This window comes from Heteronotia binoei, chromosome 3 (genome assembly GCF_032191835.1).
Source record: "Heteronotia binoei isolate CCM8104 ecotype False Entrance Well chromosome 3, APGP_CSIRO_Hbin_v1, whole genome shotgun sequence".
Taxonomy (NCBI): Eukaryota; Metazoa; Chordata; class Lepidosauria; order Squamata; family Gekkonidae; genus Heteronotia; species Heteronotia binoei.
In genome coordinates this window covers 98,039,534-98,067,241 of record NC_083225.1, presented here as the reverse complement: position 1 = coordinate 98,067,241, position 27,708 = coordinate 98,039,534, and the positions used below count along the sequence as shown (strand labels likewise).

At 40.8% G+C, this 27,708-nt stretch overlaps 1 protein-coding gene and 2 pseudogenes across 1 annotated transcript in view; all 3 read left to right on the top strand.

Moving 5' to 3' along the window:
- Positions 1 to 27,708, top strand: part of TTC3 (tetratricopeptide repeat domain 3) — a 196,659-nt gene that overhangs the window by 115,532 nt on the left and 53,419 nt on the right. The window contains exons 26-31 of the mRNA XM_060234268.1: positions 3,676 to 3,812; positions 3,904 to 4,221; positions 6,999 to 7,268; positions 8,225 to 8,271; positions 20,253 to 20,306; positions 21,284 to 21,360. Coding sequence (XP_060090251.1) covers positions 3,676 to 3,812; positions 3,904 to 4,221; positions 6,999 to 7,268; positions 8,225 to 8,271; positions 20,253 to 20,306; positions 21,284 to 21,360 — 903 coding nt within the window. The remainder of the gene's footprint in view (positions 1 to 3,675; positions 3,813 to 3,903; positions 4,222 to 6,998; positions 7,269 to 8,224; positions 8,272 to 20,252; positions 20,307 to 21,283; positions 21,361 to 27,708) is intronic.
- On the top strand, positions 22,519 to 25,596 carry LOC132568860 (alpha-mannosidase 2-like; annotated as a pseudogene).
- On the top strand, positions 25,913 to 27,111 carry LOC132568859 (alpha-mannosidase 2-like; annotated as a pseudogene).

Here is a 27,708-nt window from a genome sequence, read left to right as displayed (position 1 = left end):
TCCGTCATAGAAGAGGGCTACAAAATAGAGTTTGCACAGATTCCGAACCAATCCGTGGTGATCACCACTCCCCCTTTCCCATCTCTGCTGGCAGAGGTGAACAACCTCCTACAGAAACAAGCCATAGAGAGAGTTCCGATGGAGGCCAGGACGGGAGGTTTTTACTATCGCTACTTCCTGGTCCCCAAGAGGGACGGGGGCTTAAGACCAATTATGGATCTTCGGAATCTGAACAAATTTATTCTGTACCAGAAGTTCAGAATGTCCACACTGCAAACAATCCTGCCCCTCATCAATCAAGGCGACTGGATGGCGACCCTGGACCTCAAGGATGCCTACTTCCACGTCAGCATCCATCCGGCGTTCAGGCGTTTCCTTCGGTTTGCAGTGGGTTCCCAACACTTCCAGTTCAAAGCTCTTCCATTCGGCCTGTCCACTGCACCTCGGGTGTTTACGAAGATGATGAGCGTTGTGGCTGCCCATCTCCGTCTCCAGGGAGTTGCTCCTTGTGGCGAAGTCGAGGGAAAGTTTGTCAACGCTCATTGCCATCACTCTATGTCTTCTTGACACCTTGGGCTTGCAGGTCAATTTGGAGAAATCTCAACTTACTCCGTCAAGGACAGTGCAGTTCATAGGGGCTTTGCTGGATACGAACCAGTATCTTGCATACCTTACTCCGCAGAGAGCGAGGGACATTATCGGTCTAGTACGACTGCTACAGAGGCGAAAGTGGGGCACAGCGCAGCAGCTTCAGTGGATGCTGGGGCTGATGGCGGCAACAACAAGCGTGCTACTCTTCGTGAAACTGAGGATGAGAGGCCTACAGTTGTGATTTCTTCGCCAGTTTCGCCCACTCAGAGACTCACCTCGAAAGATCCATCCCATCTGTGACTCTCCAGACGCTACAGTGGTGGGAGTCAGAGAACAATATCTGCCAGGGAGCTCCCTTCCATCTCCCAACTCCTACTGTGACTCTCACAACAGATGCTTCCTTGTGGGGTTGGAGGGCCCACATGGAAGGCCTGTGTGTGGGGGGCCAGTGGCCGCCAAAACTGACTCAGTTCCATATAAACTACCTAGAACTGCTGGCGGTTCACTTTGCCCTACGCTCTTTCCGCCCCTTAGTGGCGGGGAAGATCGTAGCGTTACTTACGGACAATACCACTGCCCTGTGCTACATCAACAGGCAGGGAGGGACAGTGTCTCATCGGCTCTGCGCATTGGCAATGGACCTCTGGCTGGAGTGTCTCCAATACGACATCTTTGTGAAGGCAGCACACCTTCCGGGGGTCCTCAACATAGAGGCAGACTCCCTCAGCAGGGGTGGGGCTTCCCCACACGAGTGGGAACTGCAGTGGCGTTTTCTGAAGCCTGTATTCCAGCTTTGGGGGTACCCGCAGCTGGATGTCTTCGCCACGGCCGAGAACAAGAAATGCCCCATGTTCTGTTCTAGAGGGGGAGCGGATCCAGTCTCTCTGGGAGACGGGCTCCTGCTTCCTTGGGAGGGCTGGTTCCTCTCCATGTTCCCACCTCTGCCGGGGAGGGATGGTGGCTCAGTGGTAGAGCATCTGCTTGGGAAGCAGAAGTTCCCAGGTTCAATCCCCAGCATCTCCAAAAAAGGGTCCTGGCAAATAGGTGTGAAAAACCTCAGCTTGAGACCCTGGAGAGCCGCTGCCAGTCTGAGAAGACAATACTGACTTTGATGGACCAAGGGTCTGATTCAGTATAAGGCAGCTTCATATGTTCATATGTTGACGAAGGTGGTCAACAAAATAGCAAGTGAGAGGCCGTGCTGCATCCTGGTGACTCCCTTGTGGCCCCGCCAGAACTGGTTTTCGATCCTGCTTCAACTGTTGGGGGGGGGGTCTTCTACCAGTTCCCGACAGAACCGGACCTTCTGTCAGCTCAGGGCGGCCACGTACTCCATCACAACGTGCACCACCTGAAGCTGACAGCGTGGCTCATCGATCCTCGGGGTTCTCTGACAGGGTCCAGCAAGTCCTTATGAACTGTAGGAAGCCTTCCACCCGCGCTTCCTATGACAGGAAGTGGCAGAAATTCACTCAGTTCATAGCTGATCAGTCTCAGTAGGGTGGGGCGGTCGGTAATTTTTGTTTTTTTGTTATCATTAGTGTATGCTGGTCTTGTTTTTTCCTCCATTAAGGTGTATTTGGCGGCAATGTCTGCTTTTCATAACCCAGTGGAGGGATATTCTGTTTTTGCACACCCTCATTCCAAAAAGTTTTTGAGGGGTTTGTTTAGGCTGCATCCACTATCAAGATCACCCCTGCAGTTGTAGAACTTAACCTTAGTGCTGGACAAACTAACTCGTCGCCCCTTTGAGGCGATGGCCACGTGCTCTTTGCAGCTCCTATAATGGAAAACTGCATTTTTAGCTGCTATCACATCAGCACGTCGTGTAGCGGAGGTCACGGCGATGCGTTGTGATTATCCCTACCTTGTTTTTTGGGAGACTGGTGTTTCTTTAGCTCCGGACATTGCTTTTCTTCCTAAGGTGGTCTCCCAGTTCCACCTCAACTTAGAGGTTTGGTTGCCCACTTTTTTCCCTACACTTTTCTCGGATGAGGAACGTAGATTGCATTCTTTGGAAGTAAAGCGTGCTCTGCTGTTTTATTTGAACCGTTCAAAGAGTTTTCGCAAGGACAAGCAGCTTTTTGTTTCATATGCTGCTCCCAAGTTAGGTTCCAGGATTTCGTCTCAGAGACTTTCAAAATGGCTTACTGAGACTATTAAACTTAGTTATTTGTTGGCAAAGAAGCCATTACCTGGGCCTATTCGAGGACACTCCATAAGCGCGATGGCTACGTCCGTGGCGTTCCTGAGAGGTGTGTCCCTGGCTGATGTCTGCAAGGCTGCCATCTGGTCTTCTCCGCATGCCTTCATGAAGCACTACGCGCTGGATGTGCATGCTCAGCAGAGGACTCTGTTGGTAACTGCGGTGCTGCAAGCTGTTTCTTCCGGTTGACCGTCTTCCCGCCTCCAGGTATGTTTTGCTTGCTAATCTCCCACGAGTGTGAAGTACAGAGACCACGAAGAAGATAGACAGGTTGCTTACCTGTAACTGTAGATCTTCGAGTGGTCATCTGTGCATTCACACTACCCGCCCTCCTTCCCCACTGCTGACGGTCTCCCTCCAGTAGGGGCTTCCAGTGGTCAGGAAGGAACTGGCGGCATCCCCGCGCTGGCGCCGGTGAGCCTGCGCATGCCCATTGGCTCCGAGCGCGGAAAAATCCCGGGCTTTTCAGATACCCATTTGGGGATCGGCGCAGGCGCTCTATCCCATGAGTGTGAATGTACCGATGACCATTCGAAGATCTACAGTTACAGGTAAGCATCCTGTCTTTCATGGTGTCCTCCTATACAATGCTCATGGGATTTATATAGTTTGGTAGTTGAAGGGCCATCACTGTTGTACAAATTATAATACCATGAATACATATGCACGTATTGTTCACCACATGGATATGCTGTTCATACAGATAGCTTTACCACAGGAGCATCTAGAAGCTCTTGGGGGCTGGTGTTAGATGGGGATTTGTTCCAGAGACTTTCATGTTCCTATAGTATTTGTGGTCTTGATGTTTAAGTTAAAGTTGAATGGTGGAAACTTATATAGAATTTTGCTTGGGAGGCTTCACTGTTTGTTTGTACCAGTTCTAGGAACTTAAAGTTAAAACATGAAAAAAAACTGAGAAGAAAATTTATGAAAGAAACAGCCTTGAACTCCACAAAAGATATGGCAGATGAATATCAAAGAGGAAACAGTGTACCAAAACATAATACATATAAAGGTATATGCACATGACTCAGTGTTTCTTTATCTTTTTTATCCTAATTTTTATAGAGTCTGCAGTTCATTTTATTATGTGTATTTATTTTTAGGAAGTGTTCAGAAGTGGTTAACTTCTGGTGATACTGTCCTGCAGCTTATTATACAGAGCACTGAGAAAATAAAGACAGGTGTACATGATATTTCAAAACTTCTTAATGAACTACTTTCATGGAGGGCAATTAGCAAAGAGGACTACGCTGGGTATACTACAAGAAGTACTTCATCTAGTGAAATAATGGAAGAACTCATAAACTACTTAATTCAGGAAAAAAACAGAGTGAAGACAAGAATTTTTATTCATGTTTTAAGTGAGTTTGAAGAAATGGATCCCAAACTGCGTGATTGGATGACTCACCTTAACAAAAAAGGTAAGGCAGTGTTAACTGTTTCTGAACAGAAATTTGAGTTGCACATTATCTGTTAACCTTAGGGCCAAAGATGAAAGGAACTGAAATACTGTGGCCCAGGTTAACTCCAGACAGCCCCCCATGCTATTTGCATTGGAAGTTTAGCTTGTGTAGTGGTTAAAGATTGTGTTGTGGTTCAAGGGTTGGACTAGGATCTGGGTAACCCAGGTTCAAATCCCCACTCTACCATGGAAGCTTGCTGGGTGCCCTTGGGCGGTCACATGCTCTCAGTCTAACCTGTTTCACAGAGTGAGGATAAAACTGAGGAGAATGAAATAAGCTGTTTTGAATTCCCCTTGGGGAGAAAGGTGGGATATAAATAAAGTAAATAAATAAATTCTAATTTCTATTCCTCATTTGTTACCATTGAGACAAATTAACATTTATTATCATGCGTGTTAAGGTTGGAGGGGAAAAACATCTTTTTACTACATTAATTATGTGGAAATATTAACACACACGTTTATAATGTTAACAAAAATTTGGTCCTATGCTACCGTTAAATATGTTCCAAGTTGCCAGCCAGAATGGGTGAGGCCAAGTTGAGACTGATAAATGGGGGCAGGATTAGAAGTGGGTATAGATGAAAGTGGGGATCATGAAAAAAAACAGCAAAATGAAGCAGATAAAAATATGAAAAGAATTAGAGACATGTAGGGAAAGACAACAAAAGGGGTTGGGTTTTTTTGCTACCCCACACTAATAAGACTGCCTCTTTGCAAGATTTGGCTGTGCAGGTGATGGGTGGAACTAAAGGAAAAAGGAAACCATAGGCCTTGTTAGGAAGCTGCATCTTGTCCTGGTTGGTCTTGCCTTGCTCCAGTGCTGGCTTAACTTTTTGCACAGTTCTCTCCTAGTGGTCGCAATTGAAACTGCATTAAGAAAAAAAATTAAAATGCATTCTGTGAATGCAGCATGATGCCAGCTTTAGGGGCCCTCTGACTGACTTGGGCCACTTGATTTTTTTCCCCACAGTCTCTCATGTACAAAATTGGATTTAGAGGAGAATAACACTGTTTAGGATTGCACTGCAAATAATGCTCAGAAGTTACTGTATCTTCCAGTGATAATTGGGTACCATACCCCTTGTGGATTGCAGTTTGTGTATGGTACAAAGTCCTCATCAATACTGAAGTACTTGCAGGGCTTTTTTTTCTGGAAAAAGAAGTGCCGGAACTCTCAAGAGGGAAATGAAGAAGAAATTCACAGGCTCCCTACATGAACTTTTTTTCAGAATTGTGTTTTCACAAAGAGGTTCCGGAACTCCATTCCACCGTGTTCTCCCAGAAAAAAGCCCTCTGTACCTGTATCCGTATCTGTGTTTCAGAAGAAATATTTACAGCTCTTAGTAATACAGCTCTTAGTAATTTATCTATTGATGGGCGGCCGGACCGCCGACAACCCCTATAAACTTGGACCGGGCACTGCAAGCCGTGGCAGACTGGATCAGGCTGAGTGGGCTGAAGCTGAACCCAGCGAAGACAGAGGTCCTTTGCGTGGATCGCTGTGGGCTGGGAGGGGAGATCCCCCTACCTGCCTTTGACGGTGCGTCACTGATACCAGTGCGCAGGGTCAAAAGCCTGGGAGTGCTACTGGAGTCCTCCCTGACAATGGAGGCACAGATAGCTGCCACTGCGAAATCCGCCTTCTTCCATCTTAGGAGGGCGAGACAGTTGGCCCCTTTCCTAGAACGTAGCGATCTAGCAACAGTGATCCATGCAACGGTCACCTCGAGACTAGACTACTGTAATGCCCTCTACATGGGGCTGCCCTTGTGCCGAACTCGGAAGTTGCAGCTAGTGCAGAATGCGGCGGCCAGGCTGCTACTGGGACTGCCTCGGTGGGAACACGTGTGGTCCGGGCTGAAGAAGCTGCACTGGCTTCCAATTATATTCCGAGTTCGCTACAAGGTGCTGGTTATTACCGTTAAAGCCCTATATGGCCGAGGCCCTGTCTACCTTAGGGACTGCCTCTCCCCACGTGTTCCCCAGAGAGCACTAAGATCTAGCAAAAAAGGCCTTTTAAGGATCCCTGGACCAAAGGAGGCCAAACTGAAAGTAACAAGAGAGCAGGCCTTCTCCATAATGGCCCCCCACTGGTGGAATCAATTACCAGAGGAAGTGCGAGCCCTGTGGGACTTTAGTCAGTTCTGCAGGGCTTGCAAAACCACCCTCTTTATGCAAGCATATAAGGAGCCCTGAAAACGATACCTAGCCATCGAAATATATCCACTGAACATAGCACCTTAATTTATTGTAGTTTTAATTTTTATGTAACCGTTTTTAAATGTATGTATGAACTGTATTTTAAAATCGTTTTATGTAAATCATGGGATACCATGTCTTGTTAGCCGCCCTGAGCCTGCTTCGGCAGGGAGGGCGGGATACAAGTAAAAGTTTATTATTATTATTATTATTATTATTATTATTATTATTATTATACAGAACACTGACTCCTGACCTGATCCCGTGCTTTGGGGACAATAAATTTAGCAAATCACATTATCTTTTTTTCTTTTGGCACTGAACAATCTTCTGTTTATTCAGCCTGAAAATCACAAGGATTTTATTTTCTATACTATATTCTTAGAAAGTTATCAGAAGGATGTTTCCAAGGCAAATAAGAATACATATAAGTTGTGTATGACATATAAGTTGGTAAATAATCCTAATGTTTGGTCTGCGGCTTGATTACCCGTATGTGAATTGACTTTTTTTCTGTTTAAACTTTTTTTGTAGGTTTAGAAGCTTCAGAAATATTTTTATGTCGTTATACATATGCTGTACTGCAGCTTGACCTCAGCCTTGTAATGGCTCTCTGGAATGAAACTTATGGTATTAAGCTGGATGGTATTCTGAGTTGCTCACCTCAAGATTACAATGAAATCTTGAACTTCTTTTTTAACTCAACTGATGTTCAGCTTCGCTGTTTTATATGGCTGTTGGAAGAGAATAGAGAGAATTTTCCATCTTTTCATCAATTTTTAGATGAATACTTTGATAAAATGGGTAAATATGGTGTGAACAAATAATATTTTACCACTTTAAAATAGCTGCTGTGTACTGGTATATGGCTGTGGTAGTGGAAAGAGGTGGCTCAGTGAGAAATGCTTTAGGCTTAAGTAGTGATAGTGCAGTTCTAGAGTTAGCACCCTTTAAAGCTGCATTGACTTCAGTGGGCTTAGAAGAATAAATGATGTTTTGGATTGCACTGTATATAATGTTTAGGTGTTATGTGTCCTAGAGAAACCTGATTCCTTGTACTACACTAAAACCTAGGTTTGCACAGCCTTTGTATTGATTATGAAACCATTTTCTTTCTCTGTTATTACCTCCTGTTAAGAGCTCCTGTTCCTCTTTGAAGATATACACACCTTTTATTTCTTGGATTTTTGTCTTGAATTCTTCTAATTATTTGATCTACATTGTTAGACTTTTTTTAGTATAACCTTAAGTATATGCACAAGTTACTGGGGAGTTGGGTGTTAGAGTTTTGGGGAAAATATTTTTTTAGAGTATAGCATTAGATTGAGGGAACTGTGAGCAGAATGTATCTTTCGAAGCCTCCTCAAAAGATACACCTCTGGGTTCATTCACCTTCAGACACAGTATGTGATATAGGGGGAAGTGGCAAAGGGATTAGACATCCCCCCCCCCCCCCCAGCAATAGCAGAAGTGACAATATGCTCATATAAGAGGATAGATTCTAAACCATTGAATCTATGGATTCAAGTGGAGTGTTTCTATGGGCAGAAAGATTACTGCCTGCAGACCTTGACTTTCTTGATTCCCAGAAGCAGCATTTCATTGGGCATTTTAGGCTGCAGTGGACAGGGGTAAGCAAGGAAAGTGTTGGGCTTTGTCCTTATTCTTGTCAAAACACTCTGTTGAGTGTGGGACCATAGCATATGATGTGATTGATGTGTCTTATTTTTCTTCTTGAAATAAATTTCTTTTTTAAATAGATCATCCTTTTACTGTATTAAAGAAGCAAGAAATTGAAACTACTCCAGTAAGTGGTTAATTTCTATTCATCTTTATGAACACGAAACACTAGTCAATTTTAATGACTCTTTTTTCTAACAGATTGGCGAGAAGTGGACAGTTGAACATCTATAAGTGTCAATTTTATTTTTACATTGTATACTACAACTAGAATTTATTGCATAAGCACCAGCTATGGCTTTTCCAAGTCCACCCTTTGGTCTTCCTAATGAAATTTTGATCCTCAGATGGTAGTGGGTCTTCTTTCTGTAAGAGGAGTTTAAAGAATCTCCAGGCAACCTAGTGAACAGTGGCACCAGACTAAGTTCTTTAAACAAGATTTAACCTTTTTGGGGTCTCAAATGATGGTGCTGCGTAGGATATTTAGAAAATAACTGCGTGCTCAGCTCTATTACAGGTTTATATGAACAAGGAAGCAAGGGACTGAATTAATGGCATTTATGTGGTATTTTGTTTTTGTTTTTAACTTTTAAATAATTTAAAAAAGAAAAATGCAGTTTTGCTTAGGCAAAAGCCCTTTAAGCACTACATCTCTGTGGCCAGCAGGCTCTGCATTTATTTGTTTTTTAAAATGTTCGTTTTAAAACAATTTTCACATGAAGACAAGTACATACTGGGGTGGATCCTATGTGAAATTGATATGCACTGCCCTGAGCCCTGTTTCACAAGGAAGGATGGTTGAAAAATAGAATTCAATAATACTAGAACCTTGGGTTAAGAACATAAGAGAAGCCATGTTGGATCAGGCCAGTAGCCCATTGAGTCCAACACTGTTTCACACAGTGGCCAAAAAACCCAGGTGCCATCAGGAGGTCCATCACTGGGGCCAGAGTTGAATCCTGTGGAAAGAGTACGCAGAATAATTTTTCATTTTCTTCCTATACCTAGACAATCCTGCTGCTTGTCTTTTAGCAGTGACTCAGATGACTGGGGAAGGCAATGGCAAACCACCCTGTAAAAAGTATGCTGTGAAAACGTTGTGAAAGCAACATCACCCCAGTCGACAATGGCTGGTGCTTGCACAGGGGACTACCTTTACCTTTTACATTTTGCAAGATTTTTCACAGGATCTATTTAATGGAATGCTGTTGTTTAACCACATTTTTGCAATATAAGATTTTTTTTCCCATCTGAAACATAACTACTAGACCCCCCCCCCCCTCTCTTCACTCCCCACCCCACACTTTTGATGGGCAGCGAACCTGGCTGAGGGTTTGAAGGCTGTGGTGGGATGGTTGAGGCAGAGACAGCTGAGGCTGGATCCTGCAAAGATGGAGGTTCTTTGGCTGGGAAGGGGGGATTCAGGGATGGGGTGCTATCTCCAAGCTCTGAAAAGCGTATCCTTGAAACCAGCATCAGCTGTCAAGAGTCTGGGTGTGATTCTGGATGTCTCCTTGTCAATGGATGTCGAGGTCACAAATGTTACTGTGGGAGAAATTTTCTCTTCCTATAGTTCATAAGCCTTTCCCATAACCACAATTTCCCAAACAATATGGCATTCCCATAGAACCCTTACATAAGACTCAAAAGCACATTTTCATTCTCAAAAGCACATTACAGGATAGTGTACTTATGCTATTAATAGGAAGGCAAGAACAGTTAGCAAACAAATTCACTTTATAGTTCCAGTTAAACTCTACTGTACCTTATACTGTTAGTTAAACTCTTATACAATTAAGATCGAGTTAATACCATGTATGACTCTGTTACCTTGTCTTCGACTTCGACGCAACCCCTTTTGCCATCTGAGCTTTCAGCTCCTACTGACGTCATCTCGGACATGCCTCAACTCATTCCTAATAAGAACATAAGAGAAGCCATGTTGTATCAGGCCAATGGCCCATCCAGTCCAACACTGTGTCACACAGTGGCCAAAAAACCCAAGTGCCATCAAGAGGTCCACCAGTGGGACTAGAAGCCCTTCCACAGTGCCCCCCTGGAAGCACAGGAATACAGAGCATCACTGCCCCAGAGAGTTCCAATAATAAGCGGTGGCTAATATGCATTTTTAGATGTTATTCGGGTGCCGTCTCGATCTCCATCTGTCCACAGTCCTGTATTTCTGGACATTTTGGAGCCGGATCCTCTCACCTACCCAGTTCTGCATTTGCAGTCCTGTTCACAAAATCGTTCAGAGACATCAGGGTTTCTCCCCTGTACAGGGAATGTTCCACACAAGTATCTACTTAGCATCTTCCATGCTTCCACTGATGAGCTGCTTACTTCTGTAGACAGTGGTTGGAAGCAAGCAAGCTAAGCATTTTGGGAGTCACTCAACCACTATCATAACCATCTAACCGTTCCGGACCCTAGAGACCGTTGTATCAGAAGCAGCAATGTTCTTCAAAACAATCTGAGCATTGGAAGCGAAGGGTACCCCAGTCACTTCGCTCCCTCACAACCATCGGTTTATTGCTATCATCTTAACATCTCCAACAAGAAATTCTAGACCTGCTCCAGAAATGTGCGATAGAGTCTGTTCTCCTGCATCTTCAAGGGACAGGTTTTTATTTCAGGTACTTCCTGAAATAAAAAGGACATAAAAAGGTACTTCCTGAAATAAAAATAAAAATTCCTTGCTTCCAAAAGAGACGGTGGCAAACAACCCATTCTGGATCTGAGAAGGCTAAACAAATGTATACTCTACAAAAAATACAGAATGATCTCTGTTCAATCAGTCCTCCCCTTAATCCCTCAGGAATCCTGGATGGCATCCTTGATCCATTTTCCATTTAGCCTATTTCCATTTAACCATCAGACCTGAGCACCGGATATTTCTGCGTTTTGCCATGGATCATCAACATTTTCAATACCAGGCCCCTCCCTTTCGGCTTGTATTTACAAAATGTATGGTGGTAGTGGCAGCGGCTCTTTGTCTTTGCAACATCTCCATCTTCCCGTTGTATTTTCACTTGCTTCAGGACACTCAGCATAGATGTCTTTGCATCCCAGGCCAACACGAACGATGCATTTCTTTATATTTGAACAGGACCTCTATATTACCTTTTTCCTCCCATTCCTCTGATCACTTGTTCAATCCTCAGGATTGTTTGGGACTGGACAAACTGCATCTTAATAACATCATGGTGGTCATGACAACCGTGTTCACGAGACTTCTTCAGTTGTTGACTTCCGGTTTCGGCGACACGCGATTAGGAGTGGCTCGGACTGGTGCGTCCAGAGCTGCATAGGACAGATTGAGGGGTCGCCCATGAGGGGCGACTCGGGCCCAAGAAGGTTCCCAGAAGGCAGGATGCTCGAGCGGTTCAACGGGGGTGTCAGCAGAGGCAGCTTGTTTTTTATTAATTTATGGTTTAATTGTATTTTAATTGTATTTTTAAATGTTTTAAACTGAAGTGTTTGAATTATTATGCTGTAAGCCGCCCTGAGACACTTAGGTGAGAAGGGCGGGATAAAAATCCTAATATAAATAAATAAATAAATAAATAAATAAGCGCAATTTAAGTGGAAGCAAAAGACTAAGAAAGTGGGGGGGGACTCTCTTTCCTTTTTCAAGGCTTCTAAAAGTTTCTGCCTACCTTGGTAACATTTACAATACCTGCATGAGGAGAACCACACCAGTCTTTAGTTGTAGAAGAGACTTGATGGCTGAATTTAATTGACTTGTTTTAAACCCCCTCTAGGGGAAAAAGTTTTGGATTTTGGGAAAGTTGCTTGCAAGTATATATGGATGTGAAGGACAGCTGACTTAAAAATATTTTGAAGCTTAAATTGAAGTGCTCTGAATGAATTTATAAGAGCTCTAACTTGACTTTTAAATGCTGGTGGGTATTTTATATTGACTTATAAGACATAGCAGGATCTCTGGTTGGAAGAAGAACGTCTATGCAAATTTCCAAAGTGGATTCTCATTTCTTGTTGGATGTTATGGATATAACCCTTTCATTTTATTTTTACTTTTTCTTTCTTTCTACCTGTGGTTGGAATATTTTTGATATTGTTTAAACATTTTTGGCTCTGGATTCCTTTTTTTTCCCCTCACCCTTCCTTTTTTGGATTATCAAATATAGAATTTTTTTCTTTTTTTACTTTTCTCTTTGGGAGTGCCTGGTTTCATTTTTTCTTGGATTATTTGTTTCATTTTTAACTCTTGATTTCACTCTTGGATTATAAATAGGGCATTCAGCCCTGGATTACAAATTTATACCTTGAAGTTGTTGAAAGACCCTGTAGTGACTTGGATTTTAATTGAACCATCATTGCTAGAGGACTTGTAATAGTGAAGTGTTTTTTGTTGTTGCGAACTGAATTGTTTTGCCTACGTACTATTAAGCATGTTTTGCTAAAAAGTCTTGTTTATTATTATTCCTACTATTGTTTTGGGTACAACAAATTGTTTATAGAAGCTAGAAGGTTGTTTTCTTTTTAAAACTATTTCATAATAAGGGCACTGCTTGGTGAAGATTACCTTATCTGTTATAAACAGAAACATAGAGTTCCAAAGCAAACTCTGAAGAGGCATCATCTAGACTTGTGGCTGTGAGTGTACTTATTCTAATAAGAATGGAAAATAAAACTGGGATTGGTTTCCAAGAAACCATAAAAAAAAAAAAGAAAACCGAGAAGGGAAACTACCAATTCCTTCACCTAGTGCTCCATCTGGGCTAGGGAAATTTACGACCATGCATGGAGATATGAAAGAAATGCACAGCACTTTACTGACTGTTATAGCACAGCTGACTAGTAAAGTAGACAATTATGGTGAACAGGTGGCAGAGGTCAAACAAGAGCTTTTGGAAAACAGCAGACAGACAGCTGAGACTAATAAAGCCAGGTGACAGAGAATACCCAAGAGGTGGAACATCTGGAAAAAGAACAGAATATACATGATTCTAGACTTTTGCAGTTGGAAGTAGATAGAGCTGTCTATATGTTGAGGTTTCAAACACCAGAAGAGAAAACTGAAGACTTAAAGAAAATTTAAAGTGAAGTCTTGGTTGAAATTTTACAGGTGACTCCTCAAAGGATGGAAGAAGAGTTTGATCAAGTTAGATGGGTGCCATCAAGTTATACAAGGCAAAACAAATTACCTAGTGAAGTTCATTTGAAGCTTACAAGAAAGAGGACTAGAGATGACATTTTGAAGCAAGCAAGAGACAGACCTATGATGTGATAGCTGGAAATATGGTGAAAATTCTAAGAGATGTACCTTGGCCAGTGAGACAAAAGAGGAGAGAATACCAAGCGTTAACAGATTTTTTGAGAGGAAGAGAAATACCCTCTATGTGGTTAATGCCAGAAGGCCTTCTTTTTATTTACCAGGAGAACAGGTACAGGATAAATTTCACCTTCAAAGCTCAGAATTTTCTGGATAGAGTGGAAGCAAAAAAAGGCAAGGAAAAGAAAAATTATGATGAGGAGGAAGAAAGTTCTGGTGAAGAGAATCCAAATGAACCACGGAGATACCCGACTAGACAGCAGACCAAAAAAGATAAGAAAGATAGTGATAAGCAAAACCCATAATGGCCTCAAGAGTTTCTGTTAATGTGAATGGACTTAACTCTCCTGCCAAAAGGAGGAAGACTTTTAGATATTTGATAAAAATGGAAATGAACATAATTTGTTTGCAAGAAACTCATATTTTAACTAAAGACCAATATCTTTTGAAAAATAAAAAACTTGGTAATTTATTCACAGCAACAAACATTAACAAGAAGAAAAGGGAAGTAGCAATTAAGGATAAATTTAACCCACAATTGCAGTATTCATCTGAAGATGGAAGAATTCTACTAGTGGAAATTACAGTGGACAATAAAATTTTTTACTGGCAAATATCTATGCTCCAAATGACCAACAAGAGAAATTCTTTCAAGACCTGCGTCTTAAATTATCAAATTTGGAATATGTAGAATATTGTCTAATAGGAGATTTCAATGCAGTTTCTGACACAACTGGACAAAAAAATGCACAATCTAAAAGCAAAAGTCTTCAATTGCCAATACGTTTTTGGAAATTAGCCGAAGAACTGGTTGATGTATGGAGAACAAGATATCCAAATTCTAAATATTTCACCTACTATTCTTCTAGCCACCAAACATGGTCAAGAATCGATACGTGTTGGCTTTCTACAAGTCTGATCAAAGATCTAGTTGAAACAGAAATTCAAACAAGAGTTATTTCAGACCATAGTCTTGTAATGATAAAAGCTCAAAGGTACACAAATGAGGAGATCATGGAGGTTAAATATCTCAATTTTGAAAGATAAAGATTTTCTTAAAGAATCTAAGGTTGAAATGGAATCCTTTTTTAAACAACATAACACAAGATGTAAAGATGCAAGTAGTTTGAGACACTGCAAAAGTGTCTTAGTAAATTTACAGAGGAACAGCAAAAATTTTTAAATGAGCCAATAACAATAACAGAACTTGGAGACTTAATGGCATCCCAAAAGAATGGCAAAGCCTTGGGTCCAGATGGACTGCCTGCTGAATTCTATAACGACTATGAGGAGTCTTTATTATTACCATTTAAGCGTCTCATTGAAAAGATTCAAGAGGAAGGCCAAATACCAGTTTCATGGCAAGAAGCTACAATATCTTTGATTCCAAAAAAAGATACTGATCTGAAAGATATTAAAAACTATCATCCAATCTCCCTTTTAAATGTGGATTATAAAATTTCTGCTGCAATACTGGCACAACGTTAGAAGAAAGTTTTACAGTCTACAATACATTATGATCAAGCAGGGTTTGTTCCTAGAAGATACCTGAAAGATAATGTCAGAACAGTTTGTAATATCTTGGAATATTATGAAACACATCCGGTGAAACAATTGACTCTAATTTGCTTGGATGCTGAGAAGGCCTTCGATAATGTTCGTTGGCAATTTATGCTACAGCAATTGAAAAGTATGGAATGTGGTGAAATTTTTTTTGAGAGTAGTAGAAGCAATATATTCTTTTCAAAGTGCAAGGGCGACAGTTAATGGCGAACTGACAAATGCAATTAATATTAAAAAGGTACAAGATAAGGCTGTCCACTGTCACCTCTACTTTTTATTCTATCTCTAGAGATACTGAATAACCAAATAAGGGAAGATACAAGTATCAAGGGAGCAGTGATAAAAGGTGAACAATATAAACTGAGAGCCTTTGCAGATCTAGTTTTTATAGTAGAGCAACCAATAGATTCAATAGACTGTCTTATAAACAAGATCACACAATTTGGCTACTGGACAGGATTGAAGATTTATTACCACAAAATAAAATTTCTGACAAAGAATATGACGATGGAACAATCTCTTCAGCAAAAATCAGGGGTTTTGTATGAGAAAAGAATCGACTATCTAGGTGTTCTTATTTCAGATAAGTGTAGCAATTTAAAAACATAATTATGATAAACTACTTAAAGAAATTATAAAAGACTTGGAAAAATGGCATGACTTGAACCTATCTTTAATGGGAAGAATAGCCTTAATAAAGATGAATATCCTTCCAAGGCTATTATTTTTGTTTCAAACTATTCCAGTTTTTTTAAATAGTGGATTTTTTCAAGAATTGAACAAGTTGGTCTCCAAATATGTTTGGCAAGGCAAAAAACCTAGAATCAAACTAAAGACACTGCAGGATTCCAAATTAAGAGCAGGTATGGGCCTTCCAGACTGGCAATTATACTATAAAGCTTCTGTGCTTTTGTGGGTAAGAGACTGGATACTACTGAATGACAAGAGACAATTGTTGTTAGAGGGACATGATCTTGCTGTGGGGTGGCATGCGTATCTATGGTATCAAAGACTTGAAGGCCATTCTATTTTAAGAACCATTGGTTTCAGAAATCCTTGTATTGCACGTGGTCATGGTTAAAAATTAGAACTTATCAAAAAATTCAAAGATGGGTTTCTCCAGTGGAAGCATTTACCCATGCAAATCTTTTAAAACCATATCAGAGTTATTGATATGATGACTTGTTGTGAAAAGATAATCAGCTGAAAACTAGAGAGGAGTTGGAAAATATGGATATGAAATGAATTGGTGGTTGAGAATGCAAGTTGAATCCAGGTATGTCAAAGACAAGATGACAGGCTTCAATACAGAATAATACCCATTTGATAAAATACTTTTGGGTCCACAGGAAAAGTTAATCTCCAAATTATATGTATATCTACTTCAGATGAAGACACAAGATGAAGTTGTAAAAGATTGTATGGTTCAATGGGCGAAAAACTTTGGCCACAACATTACATTAGAAGAGTGGGAGAGATTGTGGAAGTTCAATGTTAAATTAACTAGGTCAGTAACTTTTAAGGAGAACTTGTATAAGATGTTTTATAGACGGTACTTGACTCCACAGAAATTGTGTAAGATCTATACTAATATATCTAACAAATGTTGGAAATGTACTAAACAAGTTGGTTCTTTTTATCATATGTGGTGGGCATGAGATGGTGAAGGGCTATTGGAAAATGGTTCATGAAATACTACAGAAAATTATCAAGACACAGATCCAATTCAAACCAGAACTATTTTTATTGAATATATTTCCTGAGGACTATTCCAAAGAAATGAGACATTTGTTGGCACATTTCAACACAGCAGCCAGGATTCTCTTGGCGCAGAGATGGAAATTGCAGGAAATTCCCACAAAAACGGACTTGGTGGGAAACAGCAGAGCTGGATTTTTTATCCCAGCTGTTGGTTGAAAATCTAAGGATGAAGCAAGAAAATATTGGATGAAATTCTATACCTGGTTAGACACTCAAGACTCTTAAGATTCCTTGGTGTGAACTTATTTCTCCTTTTTTCCTGTATTTCATATTACAAAATTGCCTTTATTGGAATTGTCAAACTTAATAGATATCTTAACTAAAAGATTCATAATATAAAATATCAAAATGTTAGTGATGTTTAGTTTAGAGATAATAATGTGACAATTTATGTATTTTAAGAAAGTATTGCAGATGTAGGCTTGTATTCTTTGAAAGTAACTTTATGCAGAACAAGGTTAATATGTTGTTGTTTTTATTCCCTATCCCTATTTTTTTTTCTGAAACTAAAACTTTTTAAAATTTGACTTCTTCAGCTGTCACATCACACTTACCTTTGCCTCCCTCTAGTAGACGACCTTCTAACCCAACATCAGGGTCAGGTATGGCACCACAATCCTCAGCTTTTGCGGCTCAGAGCATGGAGAATATGTCTGTGCATTTGCCGCCTGATGTTGAGCATATCATTCTGAATGCCAGAAAACCTTCTACTAGACGTTCTTATCTATTCAAATGGAAACATTCTTGTACCTATGTGCAATCCCACGATTTTGACCCTGAGGTTGTACCACTCCCCTCAGTCTTACAATATTTGCTGTTGTTACAGGTTTCTGGATTTAGTTATTCTTCCTTGAAAGTTCATCTGTCAGCCATCTCGGCTTTTCACATGCCTGTCGATGGCCAGACTTTTTCCCCACTGTCTAAATCTTTTCTAAAAGGACTGCTACATCTCCGTTCTCCAGTTAAATCTATAGTTCCTGTTTGGAGTTTGTCTTTGGTTCTTTCCCAGCTCATGAAGCCTCCATTTGAGCATTTAGCTTTCATTGATTTACACCTTCTTTCCTGTAAAACTGCCTTGCTAGTTGCACTCACATCGGACAAACAAGCCAGTGACCTGCGTGCATTTCATTCTGATCCTCCATATACAGTTTTCCATAAGAGTAAGGTGGTCCTCCGAACGGATGTGGCTTTCCTCCCCAAGATGGTTTCAGCCTTCCACCTTTCCAGTTCTACTTCTTTATCTGCGTTTTTTCCTGAACCTAAAGATTCTGGGCAGATAGCTCTACACACCCTCAACGTCAGACAGGCTTTGTCTTTTCACGTACACGACCCTTCTGTAAGGACCCTAACTTGTTTGTGGCCTATGGCAATCCTCGTAAGGGTTCCAAGATCTCTACCCAGAGACTGTCTAAGTGGGTATATAATGCTATTTGGTTGTGCTACAAGATTGCTAAACAACCCTTACCTGAAGATTTCAAGGCTCATTCAGCTAGAGCTGTCTCGATCTCTTCAGCCTTCCTTGAGGATGTCTCCTTGGAGGACATCTGCTCTGCTGCACCTTGGTCCTCTCTGTCCACATTTGTCTCCCACTATGCTTTGATGTTCGTGCTAGACGTGATGCCTCCTTTGGCCAAGTAGTCCTCAAATCTATCATCCACTGATGCTGTCCCAGGTGAGTGCCTGCAGATAATGTAAGTATAATTCTTTTTGCTTGCCAGCACCCATCTCCAAATCTGCTTTTCAGCTTGCTAATCACCCATGTGTGGGACTGCACAGAGACCACATTGAAGATAAAAAGGTTGCTTACTTGTAACTGATGATCTTTGAGTGGTCATCTTTGCAGTCACACACGCTCACCCAGCCTTCCCCTCTGCTGGCTCTTCTGCATAATGCCTATGTAGATTGTCAGTAGCGACTGGAAGTAACTGAGTGGTAGGGGTGCCTTCTGCTTGCTCCAGGCATGTGCAGTCAGTGCCTGCTCCCCAGAGCGAGCCAAAAGATGCTCAAAGCGAGCTATTGGAGATTCCTAGGTCAGGATCTGTTGCCAGTGGCAAGACCCATGTGTGTGCACAGATGACCACTTGAAAATCATCAGTTTTTCTCCTGCCTCTCCCCCTTCCCAAGATAGCAGTATGTTTTAGCAATTTCATCACCGTCTTATTGGTTATAGGCTATTACTGTAATATGGTAGGGATTTAAAATATGATTCTGTTATTTATATATATATGTATATGTTTTATATTGATGTACACCACTCTGACACCCGCTTCACAGGGAAGCGTGGTTTAAAAACCAAATTCACTAATAATAATAATAATATAAATATCACAATGAAATTAGTTTTGTTAATCAGATCTCTGTATTTTTCATTACCTATTGTGAACAGTGATTGTATTCCCTGTGGCAAATTTTCCAAGTAAGTTTTTTCCCTAGGTATTTGTAGTGTTACATTTCTGAAGAAAAGTTTGCATTTGAAATTTGTTTGCATTATATTTGGGGAAGAATGGCTGTTTATCTTATTTACTTAAGTCAGAATAGTGATTCACCTTGACTCCTTAAATTCTTTACAAAGGTAGGCTTGCTGTTGGATGATACTTTCAAATTTCCCCCATCAATCACCTTTAGTGGTCCAGGTAGTAAAGGCAAGTTCTTCGAAGAGAGGTTCATTTGGGAGCTGATTTGGAAGCACTTTCCTTTTCCTCTCTCCAGTTTGTCTCCTACCTTCATGAATTGTAGACCTTAGGTGTCTGGTATATTGTTCAGGTCTATGGTGGTCTATGGGACTGCAGTGAGTAGAGGAAAACCAGGTTGGCACTGCTTCTGCACTGATGGGAAATTGTGTGTGTGTGTGTGTGTAAGGGGCTGAACTGCTGACCAAACCAAGAGTATGATTTTGCCCTGTGTTGCCAGTGACTTTTTGTCCATGAGAAGCCTGGGGCCTCTAACATTAGTGTTAGCCTGTGATTCTTCTTTACAAAATGAGGTTTTAAGGAGCTAACATCACATACTACCTTGGCACTGTTTAAAGGGATGTGACTATTCCAGTGTAGTAGTTTGAGTGTTTGTCAGTATTGAGAAAACTGGTAAAACAATTTCACTTTGACTGGCAAAATGCCTGGAGTGGGGTGTGCTAGCAGAAAGCTCAGTAGTGTCCCCTGTATATGAGAGGAAGACAACAATTTAACATCTCAGAGCTGTTGCAGAACAAGCATCTCTGTCTGTGGCTGTTTCTTCCTCAAATAACAGATGTGGGTTTTGTGTAGACATCACTTATTTGGAAACTGTTTGCAGCCTATTAGTGTTTTGTGGGTAATAATGAATAAAAATGGAGAAAAAGCAAATAAACAGGGTCTATCTCCATTGTCTTTTAAGTTAAAAAAATACAAAGAATTTACAAGTTAAACCCAATACAAAGTTTTTACAAGTTATGAAGAGTGTCAGTTATGATGACTGAAGGTAAACATTGAATTTCTTTTTCCTTCCAGAATAATGGTATCAAAGTAAAAAACAGAAACAGAAAGAAACCGAAGGAATCAAGGGTATATATCTTATTTTTAAAGATAGATTACAGTGTTACAGTGCAGCAAAAATACTAACAAATATCCATATACTTTTCTTTATCTTCTTCCCTTGCTTTTTTCTCCTCTAGACTTTTATGTCATTTTGAAAATTAAAGGAAGATATTGGCAACTAAATTATGCCAAAATCCTTCTTTCTTTGCCAATAAGCAGTCCAATTACAAACCTTCAGTCTTCTTTAGGCTTGGAAAATTGTGCACATATAGAAAAACTATATCCATTTTATACAATGTGGACTTGGAACAAAATCAGTTTAGGTGAACCTCTTAATTATTCTGGTAATTTCTCAGACTGAAACTGTTTCCCAAATAGGGCCTCCAGCAAACAATTCAGATAGTATTCTAAAACCAGTAAGCCTCTCCTTTTGTCATTTTCTAGTCTTCAAGTTTCTTGTACTGTAACTCACGTACTGAGGGTACTCAGGCAATGAAGTGGTAGGAATCTTACGGTGATTCTGATGCTGTAGGGCTATTGCCTTTTTAAGAATTCTAATGGTTTCTTGCATGAGTTTTAGTTAAATATCCATGAGGCTGCATATCAACAAAACAGCTGTTCTGGAGGAAAATAATTTTGTTTTTAAATGTTGCATGTTTGTTTATGAAGGCTCCCATCTGTCTGGTACTGTAAGACAGAGAAAATAAGGCCTCTTCACAAATGTAAAAGAACAATCAGAATATATATAGCTGTTAATCAATATGAACAAAAATAATAGTCCATTGAAAGTATAATAATATTAATGACATCTGATTGTTTTATTTGCTTTCTGTTTTCTTCTATGATGAATATTGATAGAAAAATACACATAAGTTCAGAAATCCTTTCAGATGAGCTTTATTTTATACACTTTGCTTACATCCCATGCTCTAAAGGTGGTCTCTGTTGAAATATTACGTACAGTACACATGGCTTCTTTTTTTTCCTTTTTCCATGTCAATTAGGCTATTTCAGTTCTCTCTGGAGGAGTTGGTGCATCAACTCGAGAGGAAGACAATATATTTTCAGAAGAAAATGCATTGTAAGTTCTAACATTGTAACATCATAAGTTCTAACAGTCCTGCCAAAGTTAAGTTACTTTGGTTTCAGTGGGAGAATTATGCACCTGCCTGATAATACATTGTGTGTGTGAATTATGTCTGAGGTATGCTAAGCAATAAACAACTAAATAGTTGCTTTGAAACTAACTTATTTATCTTGGTGACTTGAATAGGGCTATTTTACTGGCACAATTCCAATTTTTTTCAAAAGGCAGTGGTGGAGAATGGTCCAGCAGGTGTATTTAAGGATTAAAGCTGAGTTGTAGTCTATGTACTACTGGTTTAAGGCACTGGCAGAGGTAGAGCTTTCTTGCCTTCTCTTCCCTCATGGCCCCCCATGTGTACTAAAAGATTACTGTTAGGTGCTGGACAAAAAGCCACGCAAAACAGGTGGGTATAATGAGGAAGAACAGTGACTTTTTATGCTATAAACATTTCACTAACATGAAATTGAGGAAGTTAGGGTGTTACTGATATCTAAGGGTCTGTGTACCGTTCAAGCTGGAAAACCAAGCTTGACTCAGCCAAATTAAAGGACAATGATTAAGCTTCTGATGTCTTGGAGAATACAGATATACTCAACATTTGATAACCCTTAAATTTCAAAATCTGTACTAATATATCCATATTTTTAGAAATGTTGTATTGAAGGTGTGGTTCACTGTAGCTGGCATTTTTCCAGAAGAGCTTCAAACTGTCTACACAGTTGTACTATGTGCTCAAACTGAAATTCAGTTTGTTGTGATATGCAGTGCTTTTTAGCCTGTGGATCAGATCAGTTTCTATTTGAGGAAAGCACATTTCATGATCCAGAAACATTCAGATAAATAAATTTGTTTATGTTAACTATTTCAGTGGAACTAAACTTGACACTGCATGTAAATTAAGGATAAATGCTTGGATTCTGTGGAGAGTGAGGAAGGATACCTGTGTTTTAACCAATTTATTGATAGCATATGGTTACAGAACTTAATTTCCCTTCGTTGCTTCAATACTAACCCATATGACTTTTCAATCCCCCCTCCCTCCAATATAGACTTCCCCGAGGTTATAGATTCTAATTCAATACTAAAGATACATCTGACTAATCAAAATTCGTTATATAAATATAACGAATATAAGGAAGGATACCTGTGGACATGATTCTTTTCTGCTTCACCTTCCCTATTGGGGCACTGAAATTTCCAAAATATTCTGAAAGTTCTGAGACTCATGAGGACAGTCAACCATGTGTGGTCTATGGGACTGCAGTGAGTAGAGGGAAACCAGATTGGCACTGCTTCCGCACTGATGGGAAATTTTGTGTGTGTGTGTGTGTGTGTAAGGGGCTGAACTGCTGACCAAACCAAGAGTGTATGATTTTGCCCTGTGTTGCCAGTGATGTGACTTTTTGTCCATGAGAAGCCTAGGACCTCTAACATTAGTGTTTTAGAGATTTCAGGGGCTACTAGGGGGAGAGTGGGGAAGAAATGTGTCATGAGTATCCTTGCATGCAAGCTCCATACCTTAGACACTATTGTTGCTTATTTAACATCATGTATCACTCTTTCCCAATTCCAAGATGACTGTGTGGAATATCATAATAAAGTTTAATCATAGATTTGAATAAACTGGAAGCCCACATTGAATTGTGCTAGGAAGGAAAATTCATCTTCTGTGAATTTCTAGGTGCATCAGCAGATAGTCAGAGACAGATCTCCCTCAGTTTTTTCTATAACTGTCTCTATTGCTCTCATCGTCTTCTTCTGATCTGATTTTTGCAGTGATTTCAGGAGATATCTTTTGTGTTTGGCATGTGCTACCTATTTAAATACTGCATTTATTGGATATCTGTAAATTTACCTGAGAGAGAGAGAGGAAGACATTTCTTAATCAGGATTCAATAAATGCTGCAATCCTAGAAAAGCGTTATTATGACATTCCCTAAAATTCTTTCCTGGTTATTTTTAGAGTGAGTAATCTTTATTTATGTAAATAATATTTGTGCTGCTTCAGATTCCTTAGTCGGTATACAAGAAATATTTATTTATTTATTTAGTATATTTCTGTTCTGCCCATTCCCCGTAGGGCTCAGGGCAGAGTACAACATATGATAAAACAATAAAATACAATAAAAACATTTTAAAAAATAGATAGCTCAACAGCACTCAGAGGAGTTTACCTTATCACATATTGCCCAGCCTGGCCTTCTCACATAATGATATCTCATAGAGATGGCAGATGATAAACCATTTTGTAACACAGATGGCAGTGCCGATGGGGGAGGCCAACCAGATCAAGAATAGACGCCCGCAGCCTCAACTAAAAGCCTGGCAGAATAAAAGTAGTCAGTAGCAGGTGACATTTAAAACTATCACCAGGAACAATAGTATAACAATAAAAGCAATAAGTATCTTTAAAGCATTTTAGGTAGCAGCAATCAAAATGGCAGAATATAGATAATATAAACTAATTGGCAGATTATAGATAGTGTAAAACTAAGACAATTAAATAATAGAACATCAGAAAAATAAATGCGGCTGCTGCACCAGCGAGCCAGGCAGCTGGGGCTCCTCCCCACTCCCCTCTCTGTGCTGCCTGCAAGAGCGCCAAGTCCCTTTGCCTGCTACCAGTTCTGCTCTGTAGGGGGCTCAGGCAGGCAGTGCAAGCACAGAGATGGTGGTGCCTTCCCTTCACTGTCCCCGGCTGCCACCCTCTGCGCCAGAGAAGCGAAAGTGGAGCCTGCTTAGTTCCTGGAAACTCGCGTCGGCTTTGGGTCTCACCCTGTAGCAAGAGTTGGGGCTCCTGCTGAGGCAGGAGGCACTTGCCTGGGTAGGGGACCAAGGAGGAAAGGGGAAGTTATGCCGCCCCAGGAGACAAAATTGGGGTTCAGAATCCAGTACAAATATTTTCTGCCACATGATGCCTTTTTATAGCCGTGATGTGCCTCATATTTGTGGACCAGATCCTAAAGTTTGCTTCTAGTTTGATTTTAAACGGTTACCTGGTGGCAGAGCCTGGAGAGTTCCTCCTGAAGCCATTCATTCTGGAAACATTCAGCATAGGGCTTGAATGATTTTAGATCAATACAGAAAGAAGTCAAAGCTCTTTTGTACCAAAGTCTTGTTGGTTCCATTAGGAGACGATTTCCGCTACACTGAAAGTTCAGAATGGGATCAACAGTATCAGAAGCTTTTTGACTATATGAATTCTAATTCTGAGTTGCATGTTAATGCTCAGTTTGGGACTTTATCAGATTACTTGGAGGCACTATGGAAAGCTGGTGGTTTAGATGAAAAGCCAGGTAGTTCAGTATTTTGAGTGGTGATTTCTTCACATATGTAGACAGAGATCACCACTATTGGAGTAGATATTTTATATCACTGCCTTTCTACAAATGGCTAGATAGGATTTTAGAGTCATATTTAAAGGCTGCTGAAATTCTTTACTCTTTGGCCTAGGCACAGTCCAAAAAAATGAAAGAATGAAAATATTTCCTTCATTTTAGCACTACAAGTTACTGACAGAGGCTAGGAGAAACTTGGGATTCTTTCAGCATCATGATGCTATCACAGGAACTTCTAAAGATTGGGTCATCATTGATTATGGGATTAGGTTTTTCCATTCATTAATGAACTTGAAAAAAAATCATCATTGATTCAGCTCATGTTCTTATTCTAAAGGACCAAGAAATATATAGTTACAACCCATCAATTCCATTCTTTACAATGGATGAGGTTCAGTCTTCACAGGAGTCTCTTCCACATAAGACTGTCATAGATCTGAATATGCAGCCAAGGTACCCCATGATCTTTAACTATACAGAACAAGAGTGTTTCTCAGTGGTTTCAGTCTGTGTGAATACACCTAAAGTTAAAATACTGTCTCCTTCTGGAAAACCAGTGATAATCCAACTTGGTGCAGTGCGAGATGGATCTGCTAGTATATCACATGAAGCATACCAGATCTGTTTTATGGCTCTGGGTTTTGAAGTTTACCAGCTTCTGGAGGGATTACATGCAGAAACCATGTTGGCGGATTATAACCTCTATCACACTGATAAATCTAAACTAATCAAACCCCAAAGCATTAAAGAAATATAGAATGCTTTGGATGAGATCATGTTAGAGAACTCTTACATTAAAGTCTGGTTCTCTGGAGATTCTGGACTTCTGGAGAAGATAAATACAAAAGAAAATAATAAAAATCATCATATAAAAATTGAGTTTGTTTGGTATGGAACTCTTTTTGCCAGATAGAGAAGCCAAGCTATATGTCTTTTCTGATCCACCTACCATACGAGTAACACATGGGAAGATTTTTTCTGAAGTTATCACTTTTTTCCATCATTTAGGTTTTGGTTTAGGTTTAATTTGATTTATACCCCTCCCTCCCCGCCAAGGCGGGCTCAGGGCAGCTTACATCAGATCATAGATCAATGATTGCCATCATAAAATCAATAAAATCATTAAACATTATAAATTAAAAACAGTATACAGTTGGTGCTAGATTAGATGTTACTCAGTCTCAAGATGACAGTTGTTTCATTCTTCCATGGTTCTCCTACAGTCAACTAAAGGCTTGCAGGAAGAGAACAGTCTTACAGGCCTTGCGGAACTGAACAATGTCTCACACAGTACGATCTTATAAAGTTTAGGGGCTAGGCCAGTCAATGGAAATATTCAATATTGTGGATATTAGAGGAGAATACAGTTGTGAGATTGCAATGAGAATTTCATCTGATATGGAACCCCACAATAGATTTTACTAGGAGAGCCAGTTTGGTGTAGTGGTTAAGTGTGCGGACTCTTATCTGAGAGAACTGGGTTTGATTCTCCACTCCTCCACTTGCATCTGCTAGAATGACCTTGGGTCAACTATAGCTCTTGCTGGAGTTGTCCTTGAAAGGGCAGATGATGTTGTGGAGGGAGAAGATATAGGAGATTGTAAGCCGCTCTGAGTCTCTGATTCAGAGAGAAGGGCAGGGTATAAATCTGCAGTCTCCTCCTCCTCATCTTCTTTCAATGGATATCAGATTCAGCCAAGGCAGACAATGAACAAATTGCTTCAAGCAAATTTCTATCCAGCGACCACAAGGGCTTTTGTCCAGGATGCTAGGGTTCATTTGACTCTTCATTCTGCTCAGTCTCTTGGAGTTGCAAGTTTGAAAAGTGGTCAGTTAGAGATCATTATGGATCATTGACTTATGCAAGATGACAACAGAGGCTTAGGACAAGACGTACGAGACAACAGAATCACAGCTAACTTGTTTCAACTTCTATTGGAAAAAAGGAATGGAGTAGACTTGGACGAAGAAAGTCATCAGTCAGCTATCATTCTCTACTTAGTTACATAACATCATCTTTCTGTGATGCCAATGGTTATCTGTGCAGGCACAGGTATTCCACCAGTTCTGAATACCTATTCTCTTAACCTCATCCATGCCCTGTGATATACATATGATTAACCTGAGGACCATACAGTCAAAGGCTGGTCCAGGGCCATTTGATGAAGCAGCACTGATCCTTCCATAGGAAGGGATTTGTTTGTAGATTTGCAAACACAGACCTGGGGCTTGGTTGCTCTACAACTTAGGGAAAGCTGACAATGCACAAACTCTTCGTTCCATGTGGAAAGTGTTACACCTACATCTTTATCTTTGATTCATTCCCCTCCAGGTGCCAGAAACATGAGTGAAATCAGTATGAGTTCTATGGAAATAAACATACAAAATTCAGCTGAGATGAAACCTGTCTTTATTAGAGGCAGTGGCGGGCTGGGCGTTGGAGTACCCGAGGCTTATGGTCTTGGGCGACTTCAATGTCCATGCCGACGACACGGCCTCCACTCAGGCGATGGACCTAGTGTCGACCATGGCGACACTGGGACTCTCTCAATTTGTCACGACTCCCACACACCAGGCCGGGCACACATTAGACCTGATCTTTGCATCTGGGATTCTGGTGAACGATATCGCCGTAGAAGCGGTACCATGGTCGGATCACCTGGCCCTTAAGGCCCGTATGGGGGCGCTGCCCCAACCCTGTATGGGCGGAGAGCCTATTTTGGCTCGCCCTCGGGGCTTGATGGACCCGGAACGGTTCCAAACAGCCCTGAGGGATCCCTGGCCCACTGGCAATTCCCTCGATGACCTGGTGGAGATCTGGCAGGACCAGCTGTCCAGGGCTATCGACGAAATTGCACCTCGGCGTCCTCTACGCCCTCGTACGAAGCTGGCGCCATGGTATACCTTGGAGCTGCGCCGGCTGAAACAAGGGCTCAGACGACTAGAGAGGCAATGGAGGCATACTCGGGACGAAGCAACGAGAACATCCTACAGAACGTTTTCT